At 39.3% G+C, this 24,767-nt stretch overlaps 1 protein-coding gene across 2 annotated transcripts; it reads right to left on the reverse strand.

Moving 5' to 3' along the window:
• Positions 1-37: 37 nt before the first annotated feature.
• Positions 38-23,913, reverse strand: LOC124278237 (cell death abnormality protein 1-like). 2 transcript variants are annotated; one of them, XM_046713965.1, is made up of 4 exons: positions 23,831-23,913; positions 22,426-23,409; positions 2,723-2,837; positions 38-1,104 (listed from the first exon to the last, which is right to left on the reverse strand). In XM_046713965.1, exons 1-4 carry the CDS (start codon positions 23,880-23,882, stop codon positions 966-968), a joined length of 1,290 nt encoding a protein of 429 aa, XP_046569921.1. In that variant the 5' UTR covers positions 23,883-23,913; the 3' UTR covers positions 38-965. The 2 variants fall into 2 exon arrangements, with proteins under 2 accessions (XP_046569921.1, XP_046569919.1); XM_046713963.1 differs by lacking the exons at positions 38-1,104; positions 2,723-2,837 and adding exons at positions 18,476-19,761; positions 20,249-20,357.
• Positions 23,914-24,767: the final 854 nt, after the last annotated feature.

A 24,767-nucleotide genomic window follows, 5' to 3' on the forward strand; every position in this document is an offset into this window, starting at 1 on the left:
AGTATGTAGACACTTTGTTGTCTTCCACTGCTATTTCTTCCAAAATTGAAGATACATATGCATGATTTAGCAGATATTACATTCTACAAGGTACAACTGTATGAAAGATATACACTACAAAGACATTTGAAGATATGTACAATGTATACATAAGGGGATGTGAATCTAGCAGCATGTGTGGGAAAATGTTTCCATTCAGGAACAGCTTTACATGTGATTTCATACAATGAATCAGTATCAAGATCTTAATGTTATCGATTAATAGAATATAGGTTCACACAACAATGTGTTTATTTGAAGTAAACAAATGAACCGCTGTTGCAGCTGACATAGAAGCAATGACCACTTCGGAGCGAAAGGTTCAAAGCTGATCTAAACAAACAGCGAAAAAGTGAAAACTGCCCCAGAAAAACTTTTACAACACCTGGCAGAAAAGGCACAATGCAGGAATTTCAAAAGATCGGATGATGTGGTTTTAGCCCAGATTCTGAGTAATTCTGCAGTACACCCACACACACGTCTACGGCATACCGAGGCATAAACATACGAGAACAAATAAACCTTGAGAGATTAAAACTCATATATCTTCTACATTAAATGCAGTCAGGTACCATTACAGAAACATTTTGCAACTTTCCCTGACTTAAATGTCTAGCAATTGACATAGAGACATAAATGTATGCTGAACACAGTACAGTAGGTCTAATTTGATCTAATAAACACTATGGCAGAGCAGCGTTCTACGTTTCAATTTCTTTTACAGATTGTGGATTCCAAGATTCTCGCCTTTCAAAAATCTTCGCCGATTGGGGGAAATTTCAAAAATTCAAAAGAGTTTTCGCAAAATCGATCAATCGATTATAACTTAGAGAAACAGTTCTGCGCTCTTATTTGATAGTGTTGTGTCAAATTACACCCATTCACTACAAATCCACACCAGCTGGCCAAAGTCTAGAGAAACACAATCACTGGTCCCGTTTCATTTGTATCGATATCATGGTAGATATATATTCTGAGTTTCGTTGCTTTCGCAAGTGTTCCTTCTCCTGATTTTCTTCTTCAGCCTTATCCAGAGAACAAATTGCTTCTTGGTGGTTGAAGGATCTATAATGAAACATCCAATTTGTTTTGAGTAGTCCCAAAACGTTGCTTTAACACAACTGCAATCTATTAGTTATGTGCTAGTATTGGATTGATAGCAAACAGAAGCAACAAAACCCTTTCCACATTCATAAGAAATATAAATCGACTGTAAAATGGTGACTATATCATGTGCATATATTTGTTTCAACAGTATTTGTATACAGATCGAATCTGGACAATCCAGTGATTGTCACGTGGTGATACGATGACAGAGCATGTGTTTTTGACTCTCTATGAAATAGTGGTGATACCAGGTGTTCTCAAAAGGTGAGCGTATTCTGCCCCATCGGTGGCACCCAGCATAAGCATATCAAGTTTAGTCAATTGTTCACCTGAAATAATTCGGAACGTATGGCATACGTCAAAACGGGGAACTACATAGGTCTAATGCGGTTTAGGCGGTCTCGCTTGTTTCCTTAATTCAACGGTTATTGGCAATTGGCTATTTAATGGTTATTGAACGATAACAAATCATCGCTTGTCATGCAGCATAGGTATACAATGTTGAAAAATAAAACATTTTGACAAAACGGAACTCGGTTCGTTTCTGAGATTGTAAAAATGTAAGCAAATCCTTCGAGGTTTTGAGAATCCACATGGTATTAATTGTGCTGTTTCAGTCCTAACTTTAGGGCTCCAAAGGCTTCATATCTTGTGTGTTTTGGAATGTCAACTTTCTTCATTATTTTTAATAGAAATTTATACGTAAAACCGCTCCTGTGGTGCTGACCACAAGTGCTATCTCTCAATCGAATTTGTAAATTTGTGGCCACTACTGTCGAATGGGGATTTATTAATTCATTGCTGAATCATGCACTCCAACATGACCCATCTGCATGGCAGTAATCGGCTTATACTGCACATTGGATGAGGCAGTCAAGTGACTGTTATCATGATAATTGGTGAACGGAACTGGACTGCAATGATCTCTATCAACCATGCCAGTGAGACTGAAAACCAAATGTCTTTAAACATGCCTGACGACCAAATAATAGCAGAAAGATTCTATACCGGATCACGACTGTGGTAGAGGGCTACGAAATAGAAGTACCTTGAGGCGTAGAATTTTGGTTTTAAAACGTACCGTCAGTCAACATGTACAATTCCTGTCTGATGCCAGTTTTATAGTGCTAATCTTTTCAGATACTACGCCAGAGTTTTACACGGATACACTACTCAGACACGTTACACTGACCCGAGCCGACCTCTCTTATCCTATTATTCAAGAGCCATAGACAGAGCGTGAAATCATGTTTGAACTTTTAACTTGGTGTGGTACGACGGAGATTTTACAATCGGCCTTTCTACTACACGGCCAGGCGCTTTATCATTTGAAGCGGTCATATCAGGTATTATCATGTACAGGTCACGTTTGTCTTCATTTAGAACTGGGTCAAAAGCCAATTGCGTCAGCTCAGATTTGAGCACATATTGACTCTTAAGTAACAAAATTCAGAACATTTACTGAAAATATCCAATAAAAGATAACCACACCCAATTGTCTAGGCTCATTTGTTACTCAGCGATCATGATTGTTTCTGCAAGAAACCAAAAGTGAAAACCAACTTTTTACACTGACCTTGAGGTGGACAGACCCTTGTTGTAACAAATGTAACACCCAGCTACTGCTACAACCAATAATGTTGCCAGTGATACAGCGTACAGAATGACTACACTGTTCTTCGAGTCATCATCTAAAAGAAACGGAAAATGTCAGTTGCAAAAAAAATCATTTCACACATTGTAGGGATCATGCAAGTGACGCGTCATCGATAATGCATAGACCTTTCAGGTATGCAAGGAACGTAGGTGGAGAACACGTAAACAATTCATTTGACACATTAATATCAGATTATTTTAGCTATATGTAAACGTACACAATAATATTTGTTTTACAGAACACAGTAATGTTTAAGTAGCACAGTTTGTAGAAAACAAGTCATCAAATTATTAGTGGTAAACACATAATGGTGTGGGGGCTAACGGGAATTAAAATAGTGGGCAAAAGAAAGTGAACACAATTATTAATGATCGATAAAATCAAAGCAAAACATACGATGTTTTTAAGTTGTAGAACATTTAATGAAGCCAGCATTTGGGACAATGCACCCGCAGTGTTTATGATAAACTCCTCACAGATAAAGAGCACTTGTCATGTAATGGACAGAAGGGTAGGAATAGCACAGTTCACAGATACAACAAGAGTCAATAATGACATGTCTCTGTCATGTCAAGTCTCTGGTCACGCATACACATCCTTAGTAACGAGTGTGACCACCTCTAGCAGCAATACACGCCCAGAATCGCCGTCTCTTTGAGGTCGTCAGCTGCCGAATGACGTCATTCGGAATCCTATTCCACTCGTTCCCGAGAGCTGGGGGCCGTGATCGTCGTCTCACCCGGCAGTTTCGGCCTAAAAGGATTTGACTAACTTGAACAACTTTCTTTTGCCCATTAGTTTACACTGGTCACTGAACAAGTACAAACGTCCATCACGGCTCATTATGAGAGACCGAAGACAAGTCTGTATCATCCACTAAGTCATTTGTATTTCTTTAAGTCTTCAACTGTCTTCTTTAAGTTTTTGTCATTGACCATCACATTTTATCAAGTGTATGTTCAAGACGACGCTTTCCCTCTCTTTTTACTATATTTTCCGAATTCCCTTTACCAGCATCTGGTTCTGTCTTACAAAATCTGCTACAACATTCATCCTTGATTACCCCTTGGCTGGACGACTCTTGCCATAGCTTCAAGAATTTTTCAAAATCAGACCAACTTATGCAGATATGATACCACGAACGACCCTTCTGGTGAGGGTTGATGGTTTGTCTTCAGTTATCCATCGGTACTGACGAAGATGCACATCCATATCAAGTGTGTTGTATTACCCTACATACTGCTAGGGCGGTGGGGTAGCCTAGTGGTTAAAGCGTTGGCTCGTCACGCCGAAGACCCGGGTTCGATTCCCCACATGGGCACAATGTGTTAAGCCCATTTCTGGTGTCCCCCGCCGTGATATTGCTGGAATATTGCTAAAAGCGGCGTAAAACTAAACTCAGTCAGTCAGGGGGAGACATACTGCTAAATGCCTATCCAAAACGCATCACATGGTTGAAAGCACTGTGAAAAACGGTCTACCTTGTCAAATCATCCAAGGAGAAGAGGCACATAGTGTAACAGAAACACCATCGAGAGAACTGTTACGAATGTCAAAACTACCTGATGGACCGTGGCGTGCAGATTTTGGACAAATCGAAACTGGAGATTATTTGCTAGTTATCCAAGACAAATATTCGAGATACGTGGTTGTGGAAATCATGTCAAGTGGCTCTGCTAGAAGTGTGATTCCAAGATTGGATAAGGTGTTATCTGAATTTGGAATACCACATGTGCTCAAGACTGACAATGGCCCTTCATTTAATAACCACGAGTTCAAAGTTTATGCAAAAAACACTGGATTCAAACATCGGAAAATAACTCCTTTGTGACCTCGCGCAAACGCGGATACTGAACGTTTCATGCGTACCATAAAAAAAACATTAAAGGTTGTTTGGTACACTGTCATTCCAGTTGGAAACAGAAGATGTACAAGTTCTTGTTATCTTACAAAACTACACCACACTCATTCACTGGTGTTCCTCCTACAACTGCATTATTTCAACGCAACCTCAGAAACCGATTGCGGAGGGTAGACAATCAGATCAGTGAGACTGATGCTCACATGAGAGCGACAGATGCCCGAGCAAAGCAAATGATAAAAACATATGCAGACTGAAAAGTGTACGTAAAACCATCAAATTATCAGAAAGGAGATGCAGCGCTGCTGAAAGACAAGTAAATTCATAAAACAAAAACGCCCCATGAACCCATTCCTTACACTGTAACCCCAACTAAGGGTTCCATGATAAGTGCTAAATGTGGAGACCGACGAGTCACTAGAAACAGTAGTTTCTTCAAACCTGCTCTTTGCCAACCTACAGATACTCAACTTCAGGAGACAAAGGACACACTTGACATTGACATGCCAGACACTGTTCCTGTAGAATAGGTTCCAGAAATGGACTTGGACGAACAAATCCAAGAACAAAGATATCCAACCCGAGAAAGGAGACTTACATCTCGATTCAATGACTGTTATGTGAAAAAAGGAAGCAAAGAGGACTTTTGCATAATAATGTGTTCAGACTATTTTTTCCTATATATAGTGTTTTACAAGAGACTTTAAACCATTATCTTTAGGAGTGCAGAAAGTTCAATATTGCAAAGCACATGGAATCTAAAGTTAAATTAAGGATTTTTGATGTTGATGCTTATTTGGCTTTTAAAGCTAATCTTTCATCCAAGGAGAAGAGGGATGTAGTGTTACAACTCGAGTAGCTAATAAAAGCATGTGAATTACAATGCACATTTTGATTTATTGAAATCAAGTGCCCTAATAACCCACCGGTCATCAAAAACAGTACAGTGACCTTGGAGCAAAACGGCAAGACGTATTGCAGGTCATCGAGGCCGGATGTCGTGCTCCCTCAGTTGGTTCCGTACAGTTCTGGAACTGATTGGACGTAAGGTAAAAATGTTGCCGTCTTGAATCGATTCCTTAAATGGGTCAGCCGAATCAGGTTTTGCTAACATGACTCCACACGTGGAGGGCCGGTCCGAGGCAAATCTTTCGTGTTCCCATTATGTTCAAAACGTCTCCATTGAGATGACTTCGTGTTTCGATGGACACCAAAATGTCTGGCCACTTCCTTTTGGGCCATTCCAGTCTCCAGTATACCAACTGCGTTCGTAATGATATGTAATTCCTCATGGAGTGCCTGCCCCACTATTGGAAAAGAATATTTCGTGGCATCCAAAAAAGTCCCAAAGACGTTGTTGTGCTATCTTATCTCCTTGCGGTTGATGGTAATGTTTCAATCACGTTACTCTGCAAATACCGATGATAGCCTTAAAATGGCGAACAAAAATGTGTCATCCATGAATATTGGACGACTGGCAAGTGTGGCTATCCAAATGTGACAAGACGTCTGCATCCAGTGCTTCTTTATGATAACATTGACTATTGAGTTTCCCAGGTACTGAAATGAGATCTAACGTGCAATGACGGGAAACACAACCATTATGGAGATCCCATAAAAGGGTTGAGCTGCTTGGATCATCTCCTAGTGATGTGCCTCGAACGATTCCATACGCAACAACGTTGTAAGTAACGTGTTTAAGATAACGAGTTACATCAGACCACCGTAGCCGTCGCCTTGTCATCTAAGTTGCATTTTCTTTCGAAGACTGCACCGGTCCAGACGTTAGGGATGTTTGAATAAACAAAGCGTATTTAGACCAGCAGCCTACAGCCTTATTCCGATGGTATAATGACGGTTACATCCGCCAAATAGACTTAATTCCGAAAGAAACTGAGCAGCCAATTAGCGAAAATACCCACACAAAAAAATGGTCAACATAAACGATATTGTAAATATCAATATGTGCTAAACCCTTCTGCAAACATGCATAACAAAACAATGAACAATGAATTAAATATGGCTTGTATGGCTATGTGGGGTACACAAAACAGCTTTTCAATACATGTCCATATGGTCAGCTCGGCACAACATGACCATATGTGATAGGTCATGTTGTGTGTCTTCCATGCAGCGGGTGTGACACCCATTGCCTCCTACGCACTAAATTCGTCAGTCGCCTGATGACGTTACGCGGGTATGAGTCGCCGTTCTTCATTGGCGGCCGCAATGAATTCATCCCGGGTGTTGTGAGGTTGTTGTCACCGTAGAATATTCTGTCCATGATATCTCAAAGGTGCTCTATGGGATTAAGGGTATCACATACAATGTTGCTGGCGTTAACGACGTTTTGAACGACGTCAGCAGTATTAGGCATTTTCATGTTAGAACATACCCTGTGGCTGTTCACGAAGGAATGGAAACGCGAAACGGAGTAGGACCTCATCTCTGTAGCTTACGGCATTCAAGTTACCATCAGTGATGACCAATGGAGTCCTCTCTTCTCCATCCCAATGGCACTTCTACCCCCAATGGGTACGACCTCTTGAACACAACAATTGTGTCAGGCAACGTCACTGTTCTGCTGCTGGGATGTTTGGTCAACAGCGGGCGTCCGTAAGGTCTGTATGTCTGCTGACCACAATACCCAACGCTTTAGACGCCGATGACGTCGCAGGCCAGAATGTATTATGCAGGTGCAAGGTGCGTTGGTGCGTGGCCAACCTTGGTCTGCCTGTTCCTAGCCTGTCTGTTGGCCAATCTGCAATTCCGAATCGCTGGACCATGATGCCTACAGTATTACGGGAGCAGTTCAGTGTTCTTGCAACAAAGGTTTGCGGTGCCCCCATTTGCAGCATTCCTTTGTCTCTCAGGTTATGTTGACCTGGGCATTTTATTTGGTGTTTCTTAATACTGCATCTCTAAAAGTGGAACTGAACACATTTTATACCGTTTGTGCATGTGCCTTTTGTAAAAAGGGCACCCATGAAAAAATTGAAGTCATTACATGGATTCGTATTCTGCGGGGTTTGAGGATTTGGTTTGGCTTGGTTAAGTTTAGGTGAAAGTATCTGTCTTTCAACAATTAAATTTAAATCTGTTTGCCAAGTTTCTTTTGGACATTAGTTTAGTCGAAGGCCATGTCTCGTTTACTGAAACACCTATCGTCTTTTTGATGCATGACTCCTGCACACTTACGCAAGCCTTATGAAAAAGTAGTGCTTGTATCTACCTCAGCTTTACACAGCAGATACACCTTTAGAGCCATCATTGATATATCGGTGGTATCCGGAGCACGGAAAGAACAGTCTGCTAGGATGCTCTTGGTTCTTAGTAACCTCATGATAGAGCCATACTGCACTTACATGGAGGTCGACAAACATCTTGTCTTGGCATGTGTTGAAAAATCGTTTTAGTGAATTGGGAGTGGATTATCTGCTGCATGCTGACATTTGTAAGATGCTTGGGCCACAATAACCTTTGTGCAAAACTACTCAATACAAAATTATAACTTAAAATAATATTATTGAAAGCTGTAAACAGATGAAATAATTAAGCACTGACAAATGTATCACCTTTACGCAAGCGTAGAGGTAGTTTCATTTGGAATGATTTATGAAAGATATGTGACTTCCTTTTAGTTATATGTATTAAATATTATGCGTCACGCAGTTGGGTAAATATTATCATATTCAGGAAAAGATATGATATATTTCGCAACCTCATTTGCACTCATGCGGCACTTTTTTTCACAGTGATAACAAACTAATCAGCATGCATACCAGAGCTACATAGATGATAACACTTTACATTCAACCATACTTGTAATACACAACATCGATGAATTTCCCTGTGGCATACCGATACATGTTTCTGCGTCAAAAGAGCATGTAAGTTCAAACGGATTATACAAAACGCCTCTCTCGTTATTTTTTGGTGATTACGGACAATATGTGATATTTGTAAATTTACAGGTATTAATTTACAATGTATTGTTATCGGCAAGCACCATTTGCAGTAGCCTGGGCACTGCAAATGGTGTAACTTGGTGAAATATGGTGTAATTTCATGATCTATATTTTTAGATGTCATTGTAAGACTTAGAATGACAAGTGAAACACAAAAGTACACTTTCGCCATCCATATGGAGGCAATGTGTACTTTAGTGACGTTAAAATCTCAGTAATTAATGCTGAGGTCTGCTGAAGAGAGTGAGTAAGCATGGTTTTACGCCGCTTTTAGCAATATTCCAGCAATATCACGGCGGGGGACACCAGAAATGGGGCTTCACACATTGTGTCCACCAGGCCTTCAGCGTGACGATCGAACGCATTAACCACTAGGCTACCTCACTGCCCCTGAGGTCTGCAAGCATTTTGACATATGACTTGCAATCTTGTGTATCCAAACCAACCAACACACTATATCAATCCTAATTTCAAGAAGATCATTGTATCATGCAAATTAGATACCACGACACGATAGATTCTCCCCAATATTCTAATGACGCAATTTATCTCTCAAATTAAGTTTGCTTTTCATTGTCTAAAGGTTCCATTACAAATACTGAAATGGCTTTCAATTTCCCGTTGCGGACTGTTTCAGGTAAATAACCATGAATATATTCATGTAGTATTAATATTCCGTAAATATCAACACTGCAATCATCCATTCTCGAAAAAAACACTTTTATTTTAACCTTTGATTTTCATCATGGGATAGTCGTTTACTCGAGGAAGTCTGACAATGTTGTGAAACGACACCAAAAATGGTTGCCTTTAAAATTATTTACCTCTGACACAAGATTCGTCGCTGCACTCGGTTGTTGGAATGTCTGCTGAACAATTACGCATACATCCTTCCTCAGTGATGGTGCATTCCTTGATACATTTGTTAGTAATCTGAGCACACACATCATCAATGCATGTCTTACTGGTGAGATTACAGAATTGTCCAAACACCTCGCTACTGCATTTGCGTAAACAGGGCCCGTTGTTTGGTTTGCAAGTGTAATTAGCGCAGATATGTCAGAACATGGTTTGCAGTCCTTTCAAAATGGCCACCTGTACACCTTTCGTCGCATGCACCGGTGTTGTCACATCGTTTTTTAATACAGTTGAAGTTACACAGAAATTCACACGTTGGGCCATACTATCCAGCCACACATCCATGAATGCACTGACCACTCTTACGTTGGCACTCTGGTGTACACTCGTTTGTAATGTTTCCATCCTATACCATACACTGCTCTTCAGAATAGAACATTGGGTTAGGAAGAAGCCTCACAATTGGCAAACGTTACTCACCAAAATGGATTCTTTCTGAAACATAATACGAAAGAATTGTCAACAGAGTAATAGCAAGACGTTACAAGAGTCACTCAACAAAATGCGTTCCATTTGCCATGATAGAAGTAATAACTTACAATGGCCGTAAACACGTTGCTGGTTACGCATTAATATAATGCAAAGAATTATCAGCTTCAAAGAGGGCAAAGGAAATGCCTTCAACTAAAATGTATTTTTGACGTAATTGATCAGATCCTTCGAAACTAATAACAAAATATGTAAGCATACCACACATGTGAAGCCTCGCCAGTGTGTTTTACATGTTATGCACAAATGACAGCGTACATGATTGGGAGTGGAATATATTTCCTGAGATACATGGAAATCGAAACTATGATCTCGGCTCTCAAAGAACACGTGTTAGCCAAATCATACTGTAACTGATGCGTTTCATATTTCCTTTGGATATTTGAAATTGTCATTAGTAATACTAAAAGTACTGTTGGAAATAGAAGAAAAAATGATTTTTCTCATTTATGTCTATAATTTATGTAGTTAATATGTGAAAGGGAGAAATATCTGTTAATTAAACAAAGTTCGGCCTAACCACAGTCTCTGTGGAAAAGTGACAGGTAACATAAAAAGGGATTTTACTGAGGAGAGATTAGTGCAGAAATGAGCAATGCGGGTGTTTTTTTTTCCAATGGAACAGACCATGGTTTTATGCAAATTAGTGAGCAAGGATATTGTATTACAAAGGACATTTTCTAAAATTTCCATTTTGAAATTAGCCTTAACTGCATTATAAACGATGGCTGACGTGAAAATTACTGTAACTATTAAGGATGTAGCTACCACGGAGTCTCACTATCACTGTATTTCACACTGTGTTGTGTGCAATCATCAGCAGATTGCTAATGTCTACAATCATTTGTTTAGGGGGTGGGGGGATACAGGGGGAGCCGCTCCTCAGACAGGGTATATCATAGAACTAGTGGGAAGGTGTATTTGGTAGTAAACAAACAGGTAGGAGGGGTCATCTCAGAGTGAGTGAGTGAGTTAAAATTTAACTTCATATCGGCAATATTTCAGCCATATCGTGACGATGACGTATTTGACATTGAAATGGAATATCTGTATATTATAAAAATCTGTCGTCAAAGGACAGTAAAACAACTAGAGTATCACAATTACAACTAAAACTAGTGTGGAAAGTTAAAACTAATAGCACTATTTGGACAATACAATATGAAAACTGGCTATAAATCGCCAACAACTAAAGGTAGATCACCATACTAGGGACCATGGGGACTTACAGTACTTTTGCTGCCTGCATGGACACTAGCTGGATTTATATCAACTCTTCAGCCGCTGGCTGTTGTGGTCAAATTTAGCCAAAATTAAAATTACAAAAATACTACGTTTAAAGCTGCTGGCAAATTTACATTTCCTTTGAATGTTTCGGGACTTACGTACCCTCTCAGATGAACAATAATTTTACAATACTTCAACCCCCCTTTGAGGGTACAGCCACTAACAATTTCAGTTACTAATCTAAACGACCAATAATAAAATATTTATCTATTTACAAATCATTTAACAAATCTAATTCTTTTAAAAAAGCAATAATTAAATGAGAACTTATATTATTAAAAAGATATTTCATAGTTCGTGATTTGAAATAGTTATCCCTTGTGATGGAATATTCAACACAGTCAAGCAAGACATGCTTGACCGTGATTCTTTCATCACAAGGGATGCAAAACGGAAGATTTTCGCCTTTCAATAAATATGCGTGGTTATATCTAGTACATCGTCGCATAATGACCTCTTCAAATCTGGACTGACAACCCAAGTAGGTGTAACCAATATAAGGTTTTATTTCATATAATTTATTGATATCTACTTGGGTGTCCCACTTCTTCTGCATCAGATCACGGATGTAGGTTCTAATGCTAGCTTTGTAATCAGAGTATGGGGTAAGAAGTGGTGTCACAGATTTGTTTAGTGCTGCCTTGACAGCAAGATCGGCCATTGTGTTCCCAGAAATGCCAACATGGCTGGGCAACCAATAAATGATGATGTCGCATTGGCCAGTAGCAAGATAATTATACAATTCAATAATTTATATTAAAAGTGAATGTTTACAAGAAAGATTGTTAATAGCCTGAAGGCAGGAAAGAGAATCGGAAAAGATTATGTATTGTGTATATTTATGGTGTTTATTGATGAATTTAAGAGCTGTTAATATGATGTTAGCTTCTGCTGTGAAAATAGAGCTTGGTAATCGAGAAGATATTGGCTTTTATGACAGTGGTCAGCTGAAATACAGAAGAGAATCAGTTGCCCTTTAGCATATTTATTCATACATGGAAAATTCTCATGTAGGATATAAAATATATCATTTACATTGAAAACTGAAGATTTCAAATATTGTCCTTAAAGGAGAACATCAAATAGCACATATCAATCATATATGGAGTAAGCCAGTACACTGTGCAGAAACAAATCATCAATATTGATACCTGAAGGTTTCGAAATTTGTCATCACAGAAGTCAGTGGTAAAACAGGAAAATATCAGTAGCACATTGCGTGAGTGAGTGAATAAGTGAGTGAGTGAAAGCGTATTCTAGACGTCTGTCGGACTTGATCTACTGAATCAAAATATTCCCTGTAAGATGTTAGTTTTTTTAGGTTTAATCTTTCTTTATACACTTCAATGTGTGCCTTTTCAGATAAGTAACCACAATCATGAGAGGTGACAACGTGTCAGTTTGTTGCAGATTCAGCGTGGCGATCATGCCTGACTAGGTTAATACACTCGTTCACAGTGGCGATAGCGTGCTTGTCAAATTCACGTATGTAACTGATGTAATCACATAGAAGTATATAGTAGGATGTAGATGTGAAACAACTTATGATATGATTGTACAATGCCATTTAGAAAGTGGTCAAATGTAACATATGCTATATTTGGAATTACACTTTCTTAGCAAAGTACAAATTCTAGTACTTTTGCACCAAAAATAAACAACAAGTGGACTGAAACAGGCATTGTTTATATTGTTTTTAGCATAAATGTGTTGATTAACCATTTACGGGCGTACTCACTAGATCATCCCATATTAGACTTAGACTAAAATATGTGAGAGTATATAAATGAATACACCCAGTCAACTAACAGCCCAAAATAAAAAAGGCGTCAGGGTTCGTTAGCGACCATAGTTGGGCCACCATACCAGGGACAGGGACAGTTCTCGTCCTGCACGGTTCCCCAGTAGGACTTATACCATTCCTTCAGCTGCCACCGACTGTACGGACATATAGCCACTATACAAATATGCTACGATTGACAACGGTGTTAAATATATACTGAACTGCAAAAGACTTTTCAAAACCAAATGCAGAATTTTGTTCTTACAAGGTGGTGTTTTTTGTTGTCATTGTACCGTTTTGTTAACATGTTTTTCAATCTAACTTGACAGTTATTACCAACATCAGTGTGTTTTCTGCTGAAAAAGCATATAGACCAAACGTACCTAAAAAGATAGACGTGGTAAAAGGTTCTGCATGACATTCGTGAAAATGAACATTCACTTTCAGAGCGTGACAACCCTACCAATGAAAGCGAGTCCCAAACTCGCCTGAAATCATTCTTGTGTTGGCACAATCGCCATACCACGACGTACGAGAGAAGAGAGGAACCAAGCCTTGGGACGATTGCAAACTTGCATGGCTGCACGGAGGGTAGCCAATCATTTTAATGTTCATGTTAGGACAATCTACCGACTGCAGGTATTAGGCCACTAACACCATCCCAGACCCTCCACGCAGTGGACGACTTGCAGTAACATCACAACGTCAAACCCGACATATTGTGCCCAGAGCCATGGAGACAGCTCGCCAGACCACCGGAACTCAAAAGAGACCCATTAGTGCCGATACAGTGGGTCGACGTTTGCGCGAAAGAAACCTCTGCTGTCACAGACCATGTCGTGGGCCTGTCCTCACCGCTCGTTACCACCAAAACCGATTCCAATGGGCAACTTTGAAATTGACGTTATCGAGAATGAAGAACTGCCCTGTTTTCTGATGAAAGCCGATATTGTGTTTCGACAGCTGATGGCAGAGTGAGAGTATGGCGAAGGCATTGGGAACGGTTTTCCAATGCGTGCATTGTTGAAAGAGACTCGTGGGGTGGTCCAAGCATCATGGTGTGGGGTGCAATCGATCTGAGAGTTGGCTCCTTGGTGTTCCAGAATCACTGTCCAGGACGAAGAAATAGCGTGACAGCTGCTCGCTATGCTGATTAAGTCATAAGACCCCACGTTGTACCACATTTTGAACGGCGCAGAAATCACATCTTCCAGAAAGGCAACGCTCGTGCCAACACTGCCAGAGCAACACTGGACTTCCTAAAACAACATGGCATCCGATCCCTTCAATGGCCTGCACTCAGTCCAATACAACACCTTTGGGACAAAAATTTAAAGAAGACTCAATGACCTTCAACCGAGGCCGACAACTCCGGCTAGACTCGATCAGGCATTTACCAGAGTACGGACTCAAGTGCCTATGGCCTTCAACAACCGGCTTATTCATTCCATGTACAGACCACGCACCGCCGTCATCTATACCCATGGAGGCCAACCCGATACTGATTTGAGGTATCTTAGTGGTACCATTTTCGGTGAATTTGTTAGTGTGAACTCTACATGTGATTCCCGAACATGTGTTACCCATAATTGTCAAGTTTAAACGCAATCTCCGTTTTGATTGATAATTAGAGCAAATTATAGTGTGTGGTTTAAGAAACCTCTATCGTTTCGCGTTTCTTTTGCGGTTCAGTAAACATTTTGTGTAATGGCGTAGGCTCACATATCCTCACCCCCAACGAGGACAACAACCATTATCAATCTTACTTCATCATCGTATTCCTCCATTATACAAAATAAAATACTTTGTACTTCAAAATGTATCAATTATTTCAATCCCCTTTAAAGAAACAACAACGTTATATGAGAATAGTGTTATGAGGATAGTATTAACACGATCCATCATAGGTGAAAATTAGAAATAAGGACTGAAACACACGAAGTTGTAACCAATAGTTGGTTTAATTACGTGTATAATTACGTGTGACCTTTTAATATACTTGACAAAATACGTAAGGGATATTGGTATTTTAATGATTGATATTTTATCAGAGTGTAAATGAATAAATAGATCACTATTCATAATTTCAAAATTTACATATTTCTGTCCAGTATGTACCTGTAAGTCCCGTTTCTCTCGATTAGATATCTGATATTACAGCAATGAATGTAATATATGAGTTGTATCGCATATTTGGTGAGTGCTGCGCGATAGCAGCAGAATCGGCCATTGCTTTCCTAGAAAATTTGGTATGAATTACTATTACAAATTACTTCAATGACAAGATTTCGAATGAATTTTATCAATATATTGTTGCCGTTAGTGGAAATCGAATTTAATACGCTCTGGGTTCATTGCGCTGTGGATGATATGGTCGTAGTCAACATTGTCGATTTGTCCATGGTGAGCACGTCATGAAGGACAACACGTCGATCCACACTCAACAGCGAGGGGCCAGTTAACCTCTGTTGCAACGATATGGATTGGGCCTTTCAGAGTTCAAGTGATGACACCCTACCTATGACCGACCCACCGCTAAATCTGTCATGGGGTCTTGGTTTGTCATTAGCTTGATATTCACTTCAACGTCCTCAGACACCACGTCCCTTTCATAAAATTAATGTGCAAAATGAACCGTGACTCTGCAAAACTGGCACGTGACCAGCATTTCGATTTTGAGTTCGATTTCAAGGAATCGCGTTACGAGTATGTAGTCATCGTCGTTTGCTTGTGGCACGTGCAGACCATAATTCATTGTTTTGGTTTGAACTTTCAAAGAGGCTTGCACCTCACAAAGCTTTTTTCTATAAGTGTAATTGCATAATGACCAAAGTTTTCAAGGCAAGTCGAGAATTAGAGTGAGTGAGTGAGTTAATATTTAACATCACATCGGCAATATCTCAGCCATATCGGGAGAAAAAGAAGTTGTAAATGTAAAATCTCTGCACATGCCTTAAAATACATTTTAGAAAAGATAATAATACATTGGAAGATTTATCATGTTCTTATTGTTCTTCTGGTAGAACTGAAGACGAACACCACTTATTATCAGTTTGTGAGGCCTTCTCTGCCTGCAGAGCGAAGTATTAAAAAAAATTGCTCTGATGATGCCCCACAAACGATGTACAATATATTTAATTCTATGCTGATATTATCAAATCTGTTTAGAATTTTCATAAAACACTTAATGTCCACCCGTAAATCACATGTAAAACCATAATTTCATGCCACGTGACCATTAGCTGAAATGTTGCTAGCTCCACTGGACCTTACCTACTGTCTGTAAATGACGGGTTGGACGTTCTGTGTTTATATGTGTTTTGTTACCTGTTGCTTTTCGAATCCTACGGGTAAACGCTGATTCAAAATGGATATTGTGCAGCACAAGATTCTGAAACGTTCGTTAGGCATATGGCTTACCTTCATGGTTCAAACAGCTTCCTTTCCTCTTTAACCAGACCCAGGGTTATATTTTACCTGGGATTTTTAAGGAACATCAATTGATATACGATATAGATAAGTATGAGTTAGAACACATACATTTTTATGTGCTTCACTTATCTCATTCAATTTCTGTATCGCAAACTCCACAATGAACATTGCAGTTCAAGGTGATGCCTAAACTAATGTGCAACATCCATCGTCATTGGACCATTACCGTTTGTAAAGGCAGTGATAGGTGATCCGATTTTTGTAACATAACTTTCGAAAAGAACATTGAAATGTAGAAATATTCACATTTAAACATGCTCCTAAGATTTGGCTGTCATTAAATAGAAATATGGTAATAACTTAAAACGCGGTAAATGTTCACGGTTTTATTATTAGCAGCGATATATAACTAAAGCAAATGTACAAGTTGATGAGCGAAGAATTAAATTCTTTAAAATCAGAAAAAAACATGAGTTGCCAACTAACGATAACAGCAATAAGTAAGATTTACAAAATAAAGGTTTGGGCATGAACTTCACAATGATACACTCTGTCAAAAAAGAAACGCAACCCCTGTACTTTAGAGATTTTAATCTTAAGTTTTAGGACGACACGGCATTTTTATTATTTAAGACAGAAGTCTGGAATTTGGCAGAATAATAACCAAGATGGTCATGTTTAAAATTGTCATTTCAAAAGTCATCTCACAGACACCGGTTTGTCACCAGGGGGGCGTCTTTCTCAGTATCTCGTATGAACACCACGAGCTGGAATCACTGCACGGCATCTCCTTGGACAAGAACGAATAAGACGCCGGATGCTCTCCTGGGGAATGGCTCTCCACTCCTCCTGCAGTGCAACGGCGAGCTGTTGCAGCGTCTGTGGCGGCGGCTGACGTTGACGCACCCGTCGATCCAGAGTATCTCACAGGTGTTCAATAGGGTTGATGTCTGGTGATTTAGAGGGCCATGCCAAGGCATTGACGTTGGAATTCTGCAGAAAGTTCATTGTTGCACGTGCAGTTGTCCTGTTGAAAAATCTGTGTCTGTTGGTCAATAATCGGGAGAAGGTGAGGCTGTAACCCGTGGTTGATGTAACGTTGGGCTGTCAGGTTCCCTGGAACGGTCACCAAGTCTGATTTCTGGTTGTATGAGATGGCTCCCCAAACCATAACGCTTTCACCGCCAAATCTGTCCACCTGTCGGACGCAGATAGGCGCAAAACGTTCATGACGTCTCCTATACAGACGCTGTCTTCCGTCGTGACGTTGCAAAAGAAAACGTGATTCATCAGAAAACCAGATGCGCTTCCAGTTTTGTAAAGTCCATATCCTTCCGTTGTTGCACCACCTGAGTCGTCGGCGTCGATGTAGGGGGCGTAGTACAGGTCCAACAACTGGTCTACAGGCACGTTCTTTCAGACGGTTCCTAATCGTTTGAGCTGACACTCTCCTCAAACCTGGTATTTGTGTGGCAGTTACGGTTGGTAGGGCATGCCGATTACTCAGGTGATGGACCCGGATGTACCGATCTTGAAGGGGGTCGTGATTCTTGGCCTTCCACTTCTCGGGCGATCGTCGGTCGAATTGAAGTTGTTGTAGCGGCTCCAAAGTCGGGATATCGTTGTTTTGTGAATATTTAGGTGCCGTGCAACAGTTCCAAAACTTTCTCCGGCTTGAACACGACTAATGGCGATATTTCGGTCGGCAGAACACAATCGTGGCATTTTAACACTGCTTTTCGGCGACAAATGAATGAATAAAATACGAAAGCACATGGGCTTTTATACACCCCTACATTAACTGCTATTTTCATGATTTGCATGTGCATTTGTTTTTTTGTGCGAAGTCACCAGGGTCATTTCATGCGTTGTGACGGAATAAGCAATAAAATACACTTATGCGTTAAAATGCAGTTGTTTGGATGGTAATCTTCATAAAATACGTGTATAATTTCAATACATTTGAATAAGATTTAGTTTGGAAGCAATAACTTTATTCAAACGAATTTTTAATATCTGATGGCAGGGGTTGCGTTTCTTTTTTGACAGAGTTTACCAATAATCAATGTACAAATAAGATATGTACAATTCTTATGGAGGCAAAAATGACCACAAATGCAAGACAATATCTGCATTGTACTACATACCCTCTCAACTGCGTAGAAACCAGACTTTGTAAATCATCTTCAATGCATGAATAACGTTGCCTGCCCATGCCAGATAACCCAATTGATGACAATGCATAATATCATGCGATGAAACAGTTCGAGAATAAAATCTATGGACAGCAATATCTCTATGCCCAACTGATTGTCACGATGCCGAGCTGTGCTAACTGGCGGTCAGCGATGAACATGGATGGTCCTACGACCACAAGATGATGAAGGGCCTTTTTTGTTACCCGGTGATATTCTCCAAACGTGACCCCTGCAGTTCCCCCAAAGCACCGTGTGATGTTCCAAATGTGCTCATTTACAAATATTTATTGATGATGATATAACTTTGACAGCATGATGCTATATGGACAAATGTATAAACATTAAAACGATTACAAAGGAATAACAACGTCCTAAATGTAGTTAGATTTCAAGTCTGGCAATCCTCACGAACGAAGCTATATGGTCCTGATCAAAATGATACAAACACCTTTAACAATTGACATGTAAATTCAGGGACGAATAAGGGTCCAATATCATACATTCTATTGATCTTATTACTGCTTACAATAAGGTTAGGGGCGGTCGGTGTAAACTAATGGTTAAAGCGCCCACTCGTCACGGTGGGTCGATTCCCCACTTGTGTAAAATTTTGAAACCCATTACTAGTGTCCCCGCCTGATATTTCTTAGATATTGCTAAGATCAGCGTACGACTATACTAACTCACCGATTCACTACAATCAGGTTAAAATCTAATCATCAGCAACTGGCGATATATATCGTGCATCTATAGCTGTGTGCGTTTCTGTTGCTCCAGAAGAAGTTCCTGTTGTGTTTGCATCTCCGTCAGCAACACCAGTGCCTCTTGTTTGGAAAGAACAACCCGCTAAAACAGGAAAGGCGGCGGCCATATCTTGCCCGATTTCTTGGCTGTTTGATGTCTCAGACTCCATGTCCATGTCTGTTTCTCTAATTTTCCAATACCGATGTAAGGCCTCGTACTCTCCTCTTTCTTCTTGTGGTGTTTCTGCTCCATGTTCACTCTCACCCTGCTGATTATTCCTGAATAGTAGAACGATATAGTCATCAGGTAAAGAAATGCACCAACGCAATTTTTGGATTTCAGATTCCCCAGTTGATAGGTTCCAGTAACACTCAGTTGTATCGTCCTCTATAGTTAAACTGTTTTAGATTTACTTGCTAGTTTTAAATATATATCTGTGATAATCTAGTTGTTTTACTGCCCTTCGTTGACAGGTGTTTATAATTGAATTTTTAATCATTATAAATCTATACCTTGTTTTAGTCACGATATGGCTGAAATATTGCCAATGTGACTTAAAATCTTAACTCACTCACTCATTCAACAACACTCATTTACAATGGCAAACTGTGAGTATGCTTGGATACAATGTTACATTTGTAGACGAGTTTCTATTTAATCTTGAAGTATAGTAAAAAGCGTCAGTCATATACGTTCAGTGCTGAATAATCTGTTTTAAGCAACTGGTATATTTACTTAGTACACATGCCACATGTACACACTGACCTCGTCGTAGTGAGACCCCTGCGGTAACAGATGCAACATCCTGCCACTGCCACAAACAGTGCTGCTATCAGTGATACTGCATACAGGTTTATGCCACTCGCCGATTTACCTGAAAGAGATGGATAATGTCAGCTGAAAAAAAAATGTCAATGCAAATTATATCTAGAAAACATTCCTAAGTATCAAACAATCTGGTCGTGTTTTATAATGTCATCCCTGTATAATGTTAGGAGTGAATAACGAGGAAGTGTGATTAAGGACTGCATACATGTAGTCTTGAGAGGCAATTGAAAAGATAGTATAAGAAATATAATCTTCACAATTTTACCGTGGAGTTCTGTTAAATAGCATAATGAATTTTCAATGATTTAGCATGTATTGTATAACCAGACATTATTGAGAATTTTTGGAAAATGTTTAATTGGATTTCTAGTATACAACCTTGACCAGCCATCAAGTGCTTGGTTTCATTCAAGAGAGACAACTCCGTTAATCCTTTAATAGTTTGTGAAGAGTTATCCCCCTTTGTTTACTTGCTAGTAGACGACATTTTCAGTGATCATCAGTATGGATGATTAAGAGAAGAGTAAGTTGATTTTAGAGTATTATAACAAGGTCATCAGATCAGCTAAAGTGATTTCAAGTAGAACAGGAATCCCTTTGTCCACTGTTTATCGTGTGTTGAAAAATATTGCAAATTGATATGGCATTGAGCACCAGGGAGGCGCAGGTAGGCCCGGAAAATTGAGTGTCAGTGACAGGAGGCGACTTGGTATTCTTGTTTCTAAAAACAACCAAAGGAGTGTAGAAAACTTAAGGTTGGGTATGATTGATAGAGGAACTGTGGCTGTTTGTAAGGAGACAATTCGAACTGAGCTGCATGCAATGGGTTGCAGAAAAGTCGAGGAATTCCATCACCGATCATGAAACCTGAACAAAAGGATCGAAGGTTGAACTGGTGCTTACAGCCTAGAAATTTTAACTGGGTCAATGTGATTTTCTCAGATGAAAGTTCTGTGTGGCTGTTTCCTAATACACTGAAATTCTGGACCAAACAAACTGAAAAACCTTTGGTTTCGGACCCAAAATATGACATTATTAGATTGGCCAAGCTATAGCCCTGACCTAAATGCAATAGAAAATGTTTGGGGACTTGGGGAAAGTGTCAATAAGAAATTTCTGACAAATATTGCTGAAATGAAAGAAGAGGTGGTCCGATATTGGGACAGCATGGACGACGACTTTCTAACTTCTTGGATCAGTAGTATTGAAGCCTCATTGAAGCCTGCATTGCTGCCCATGGTGACTTGACAAAATGCTAACTGTTCACCTGTCTTTGAATCTGGAGTTATGTTCTGATAATATTCACATTTAATACATGAATAATGAGTGAAAAAAATATAAAAATTTACAATCTTTAAATTCTCAATAGTTTCTGGTTGTACTGTATGTACAATATATACTGTTAATCGTCATAGAACGTATATAACTCAATCTATGTAAAAAACACCATGTTATAACTCTCGGTAAACCTAGTTTACATACAAGGAAAACTATATTTTGTAGTTTCATCTTGTCATTGTCGTGTGCGCATAACCGTCAGGAGTATTGCAATGTTCTTTACTAAAATATACGTTGAATTGCTTTGATCTTAAACCTTGAATGTTTCAAGAGCCTTTCGGTCATATGTTTTTGTGATTGTATTGTACACGTATCTCTTAAGAATATTACAACGTTCTATAGCACTAATCAAAATTAAATTAAATTATTTACGTTTTTGTCGTCGTTAACATCTCACTCATTGATGCTGATGTCTGCTACTCGGGATTTGCAATCTTTTGTGTTCCAACCAAAACATTTGTACCTAATGTCAAATTAAGTATTTTTTTATTCTGTCTGATTGTTGGATAATAATTTACTGAAATGGCTCATAATGTACCATGCAGTTTTTTTTAGACAAAGTACCGCGATTTTATATTCAGGTAATGTTAGTGTTCCATAGATATCCTCAATGTTGTCAGTATATACACTTTTAAGGATTTAAACGTGATTTTTCAAAATGAAATGCTTTGATTTTAACCCCTATATATTTGAAATCAAACGTCCACCTATTTTGGATTGTCGTTTATCCCAGGAAGCATTACAAACCAAAAATGATTTCTTTTAAAATGATTTACCTGTGACACAAGATTCGTCGCTGCACTCGGTTGTTGGAATGTCTTCTGAACAATTACGCTTACATCTTTCCTCAGTGATGGTGCATTCCTTGATACAATTGTCAGTAATCTGAGCACACACATCATCAATGCATGTCTTACTGGTGAGATTACAAAATTGTCCATACACCTCACTGCTGCAGTTGTGTAAACAAGACCCGTTGTTTGATTTGCAAGTGTAACTAGCGCAGATGTAAGAACATGGTTTGCAGTCCTTTCCAAAATGACCCGCTGTACAACCTTCGTCACACGCACTTGTGTTGTCACATTGTTTGTTAAAACAGTTGAGGTTACACTGAAATTCACACGTTGGGCCATACCATCCAGCCACACATCCATGAATGCAGTGACCACTCTCGTTGTGGCATTCTGGTGTACACTCGTTTGTAATGTTTCCATTTTCTTCCACACACTGGCGCTCAGAATAGAACACTGGGTTAGGAAGACAGTTTTCACTGCACATTTCAGCACATTCAATCCCGTATAATCCAGGAGCACATACTCGTGCACATTCACCGACACATGATCCCGAACAGTAATTACACGAGTACTCACAGTTTTTGCCATGATAATGTGAATGGCACTGGTCACATGTTCCTGTTATTCTATTGCACGATTGACATCTCTTGGAACAATCCTTGCAAGCTGAGCCGTAGTAGGAATCTTGACAGTATTCCCCGTCACATCCACCCGGACATTTGGAGCAGTTTTGTGTTGGAACTGAACAAATTAGTTTGCAGTTTACACCGTGATACCCTGGTTCACAACCTTCTGTGCAATTACCAATGCCAGTATTTTCTGATAATTTGCATTTCTTCTCTTTGCAATTCTTGCTGCAATCAGACCTGCATTTTAGATCGTAATATCCAGTTTCGCATTCCGTGATGCAGTTTCCTGATGCCGGATCACAGTTTGAACAGTGTTGGCTTTCGTGACAGTGGTCAGCTGAAATACAAAAAAGCATCGGTAGCCCTTTAGCATATGTAATCATACATGGAATATTCTCATGTAGGATATAAAACAATTCATCTACATTGAAAACTGAAGGTTTCAAAAATAGTCATTACAAGAGAACAGGAGAACATCAGTAGCACTATTCAATCATACACGGAGTAAGCCAATACACTGTGTAGAAACGAATCATCAATATTGATAACTGAAGGTTTCGAAATTTGTCATCACGGTGGTCAGTGGTAAAACTGGAAAATATCAGTAGCACATTGCTAGCTATGGTGCTTAATCTTTCAATCCTTGTAAGCCCATGCAGAGTAGTAAAACAATTAATTAATATTGCTAAGTTACATTTTTGGCTTTAAAAATAGGACCCATATATTGTTTCGTGAAACCTATTGACAAATTACCTTACCTGGTGTTGAAAGAATCAAACAGGCAAACGTTAGGAATACCAAAAATGCCATGATTTTTTTCTGAAAAATAATAATACGTACACATAAACGGTGAACAGAGTAATACGAATACATAATCATGAGTCATCGGAAGAAGAAGCCTTCTGCCTGCAGTTTTTACTGGCGATAGAATTACAATGGGCGTAAACAATTGGTTGATTATGCATTAATATAATTTACTGCAAAGTATTATCAGCTTCAATGTGGGCAAAGAATACATGTCCAACTAGCAAATATTTTAGACGTATTGGATCAAATTCTATGAAACTACTGACAAAATATGAAAGTATATCTCACTTGTACGGCTTTGCCAGTGTGTTTTACATGTCGCGCATGTAACAGCTCTCACACAAATGACAGTGTAAGCGAGTGTGGATAATATTCCCTGAGATACATGGAAATTGAAACTATGATCTCGGCCTCAACGATAGCATGTTAGCCAAATCATACTGTAATTAATGCGTTTCATCTTCCTTTTGTATCATATGTCTTAAATTGTCATTCAGTAATACTAGTACTAGTTGTTATCCTAAATGATTAAGATTCGCAGCTGTGATTTGCCGGTCGTGCAGTTTCCGAAAGCACGTTCTTTAATACCAGTGCTACAAATAGCATCAATTGATAATCATTTGCATTGTACATTCAAAGACAATAATGCGGCTTTAAGATATAATTCATTTTCGTGAAGGGTACGTAACCAGATTCTTTAAACGTAATATTTCATGATTTTCATTTATGGCTAAATTCGACTACAATCGCTAGCGGCTGAAGGGGTGATATAAATCCAGCTAGGGGCCATTCAGGAAGCAAATGTACTATAAGTCCCCATGGTCCCTAGTATGGTGATCTACCTCCAGATGTTGGCGATAAATAGCCCATTGTTTACATTGTATTGTC

Source organism: Haliotis rubra, unplaced genomic scaffold (genome assembly GCF_003918875.1).
Source record: "Haliotis rubra isolate DU_JTF1 unplaced genomic scaffold, ASM391887v1 Scf1060, whole genome shotgun sequence".
NCBI lineage: Eukaryota > Metazoa > Mollusca > Gastropoda > Lepetellida > Haliotidae > Haliotis > Haliotis rubra.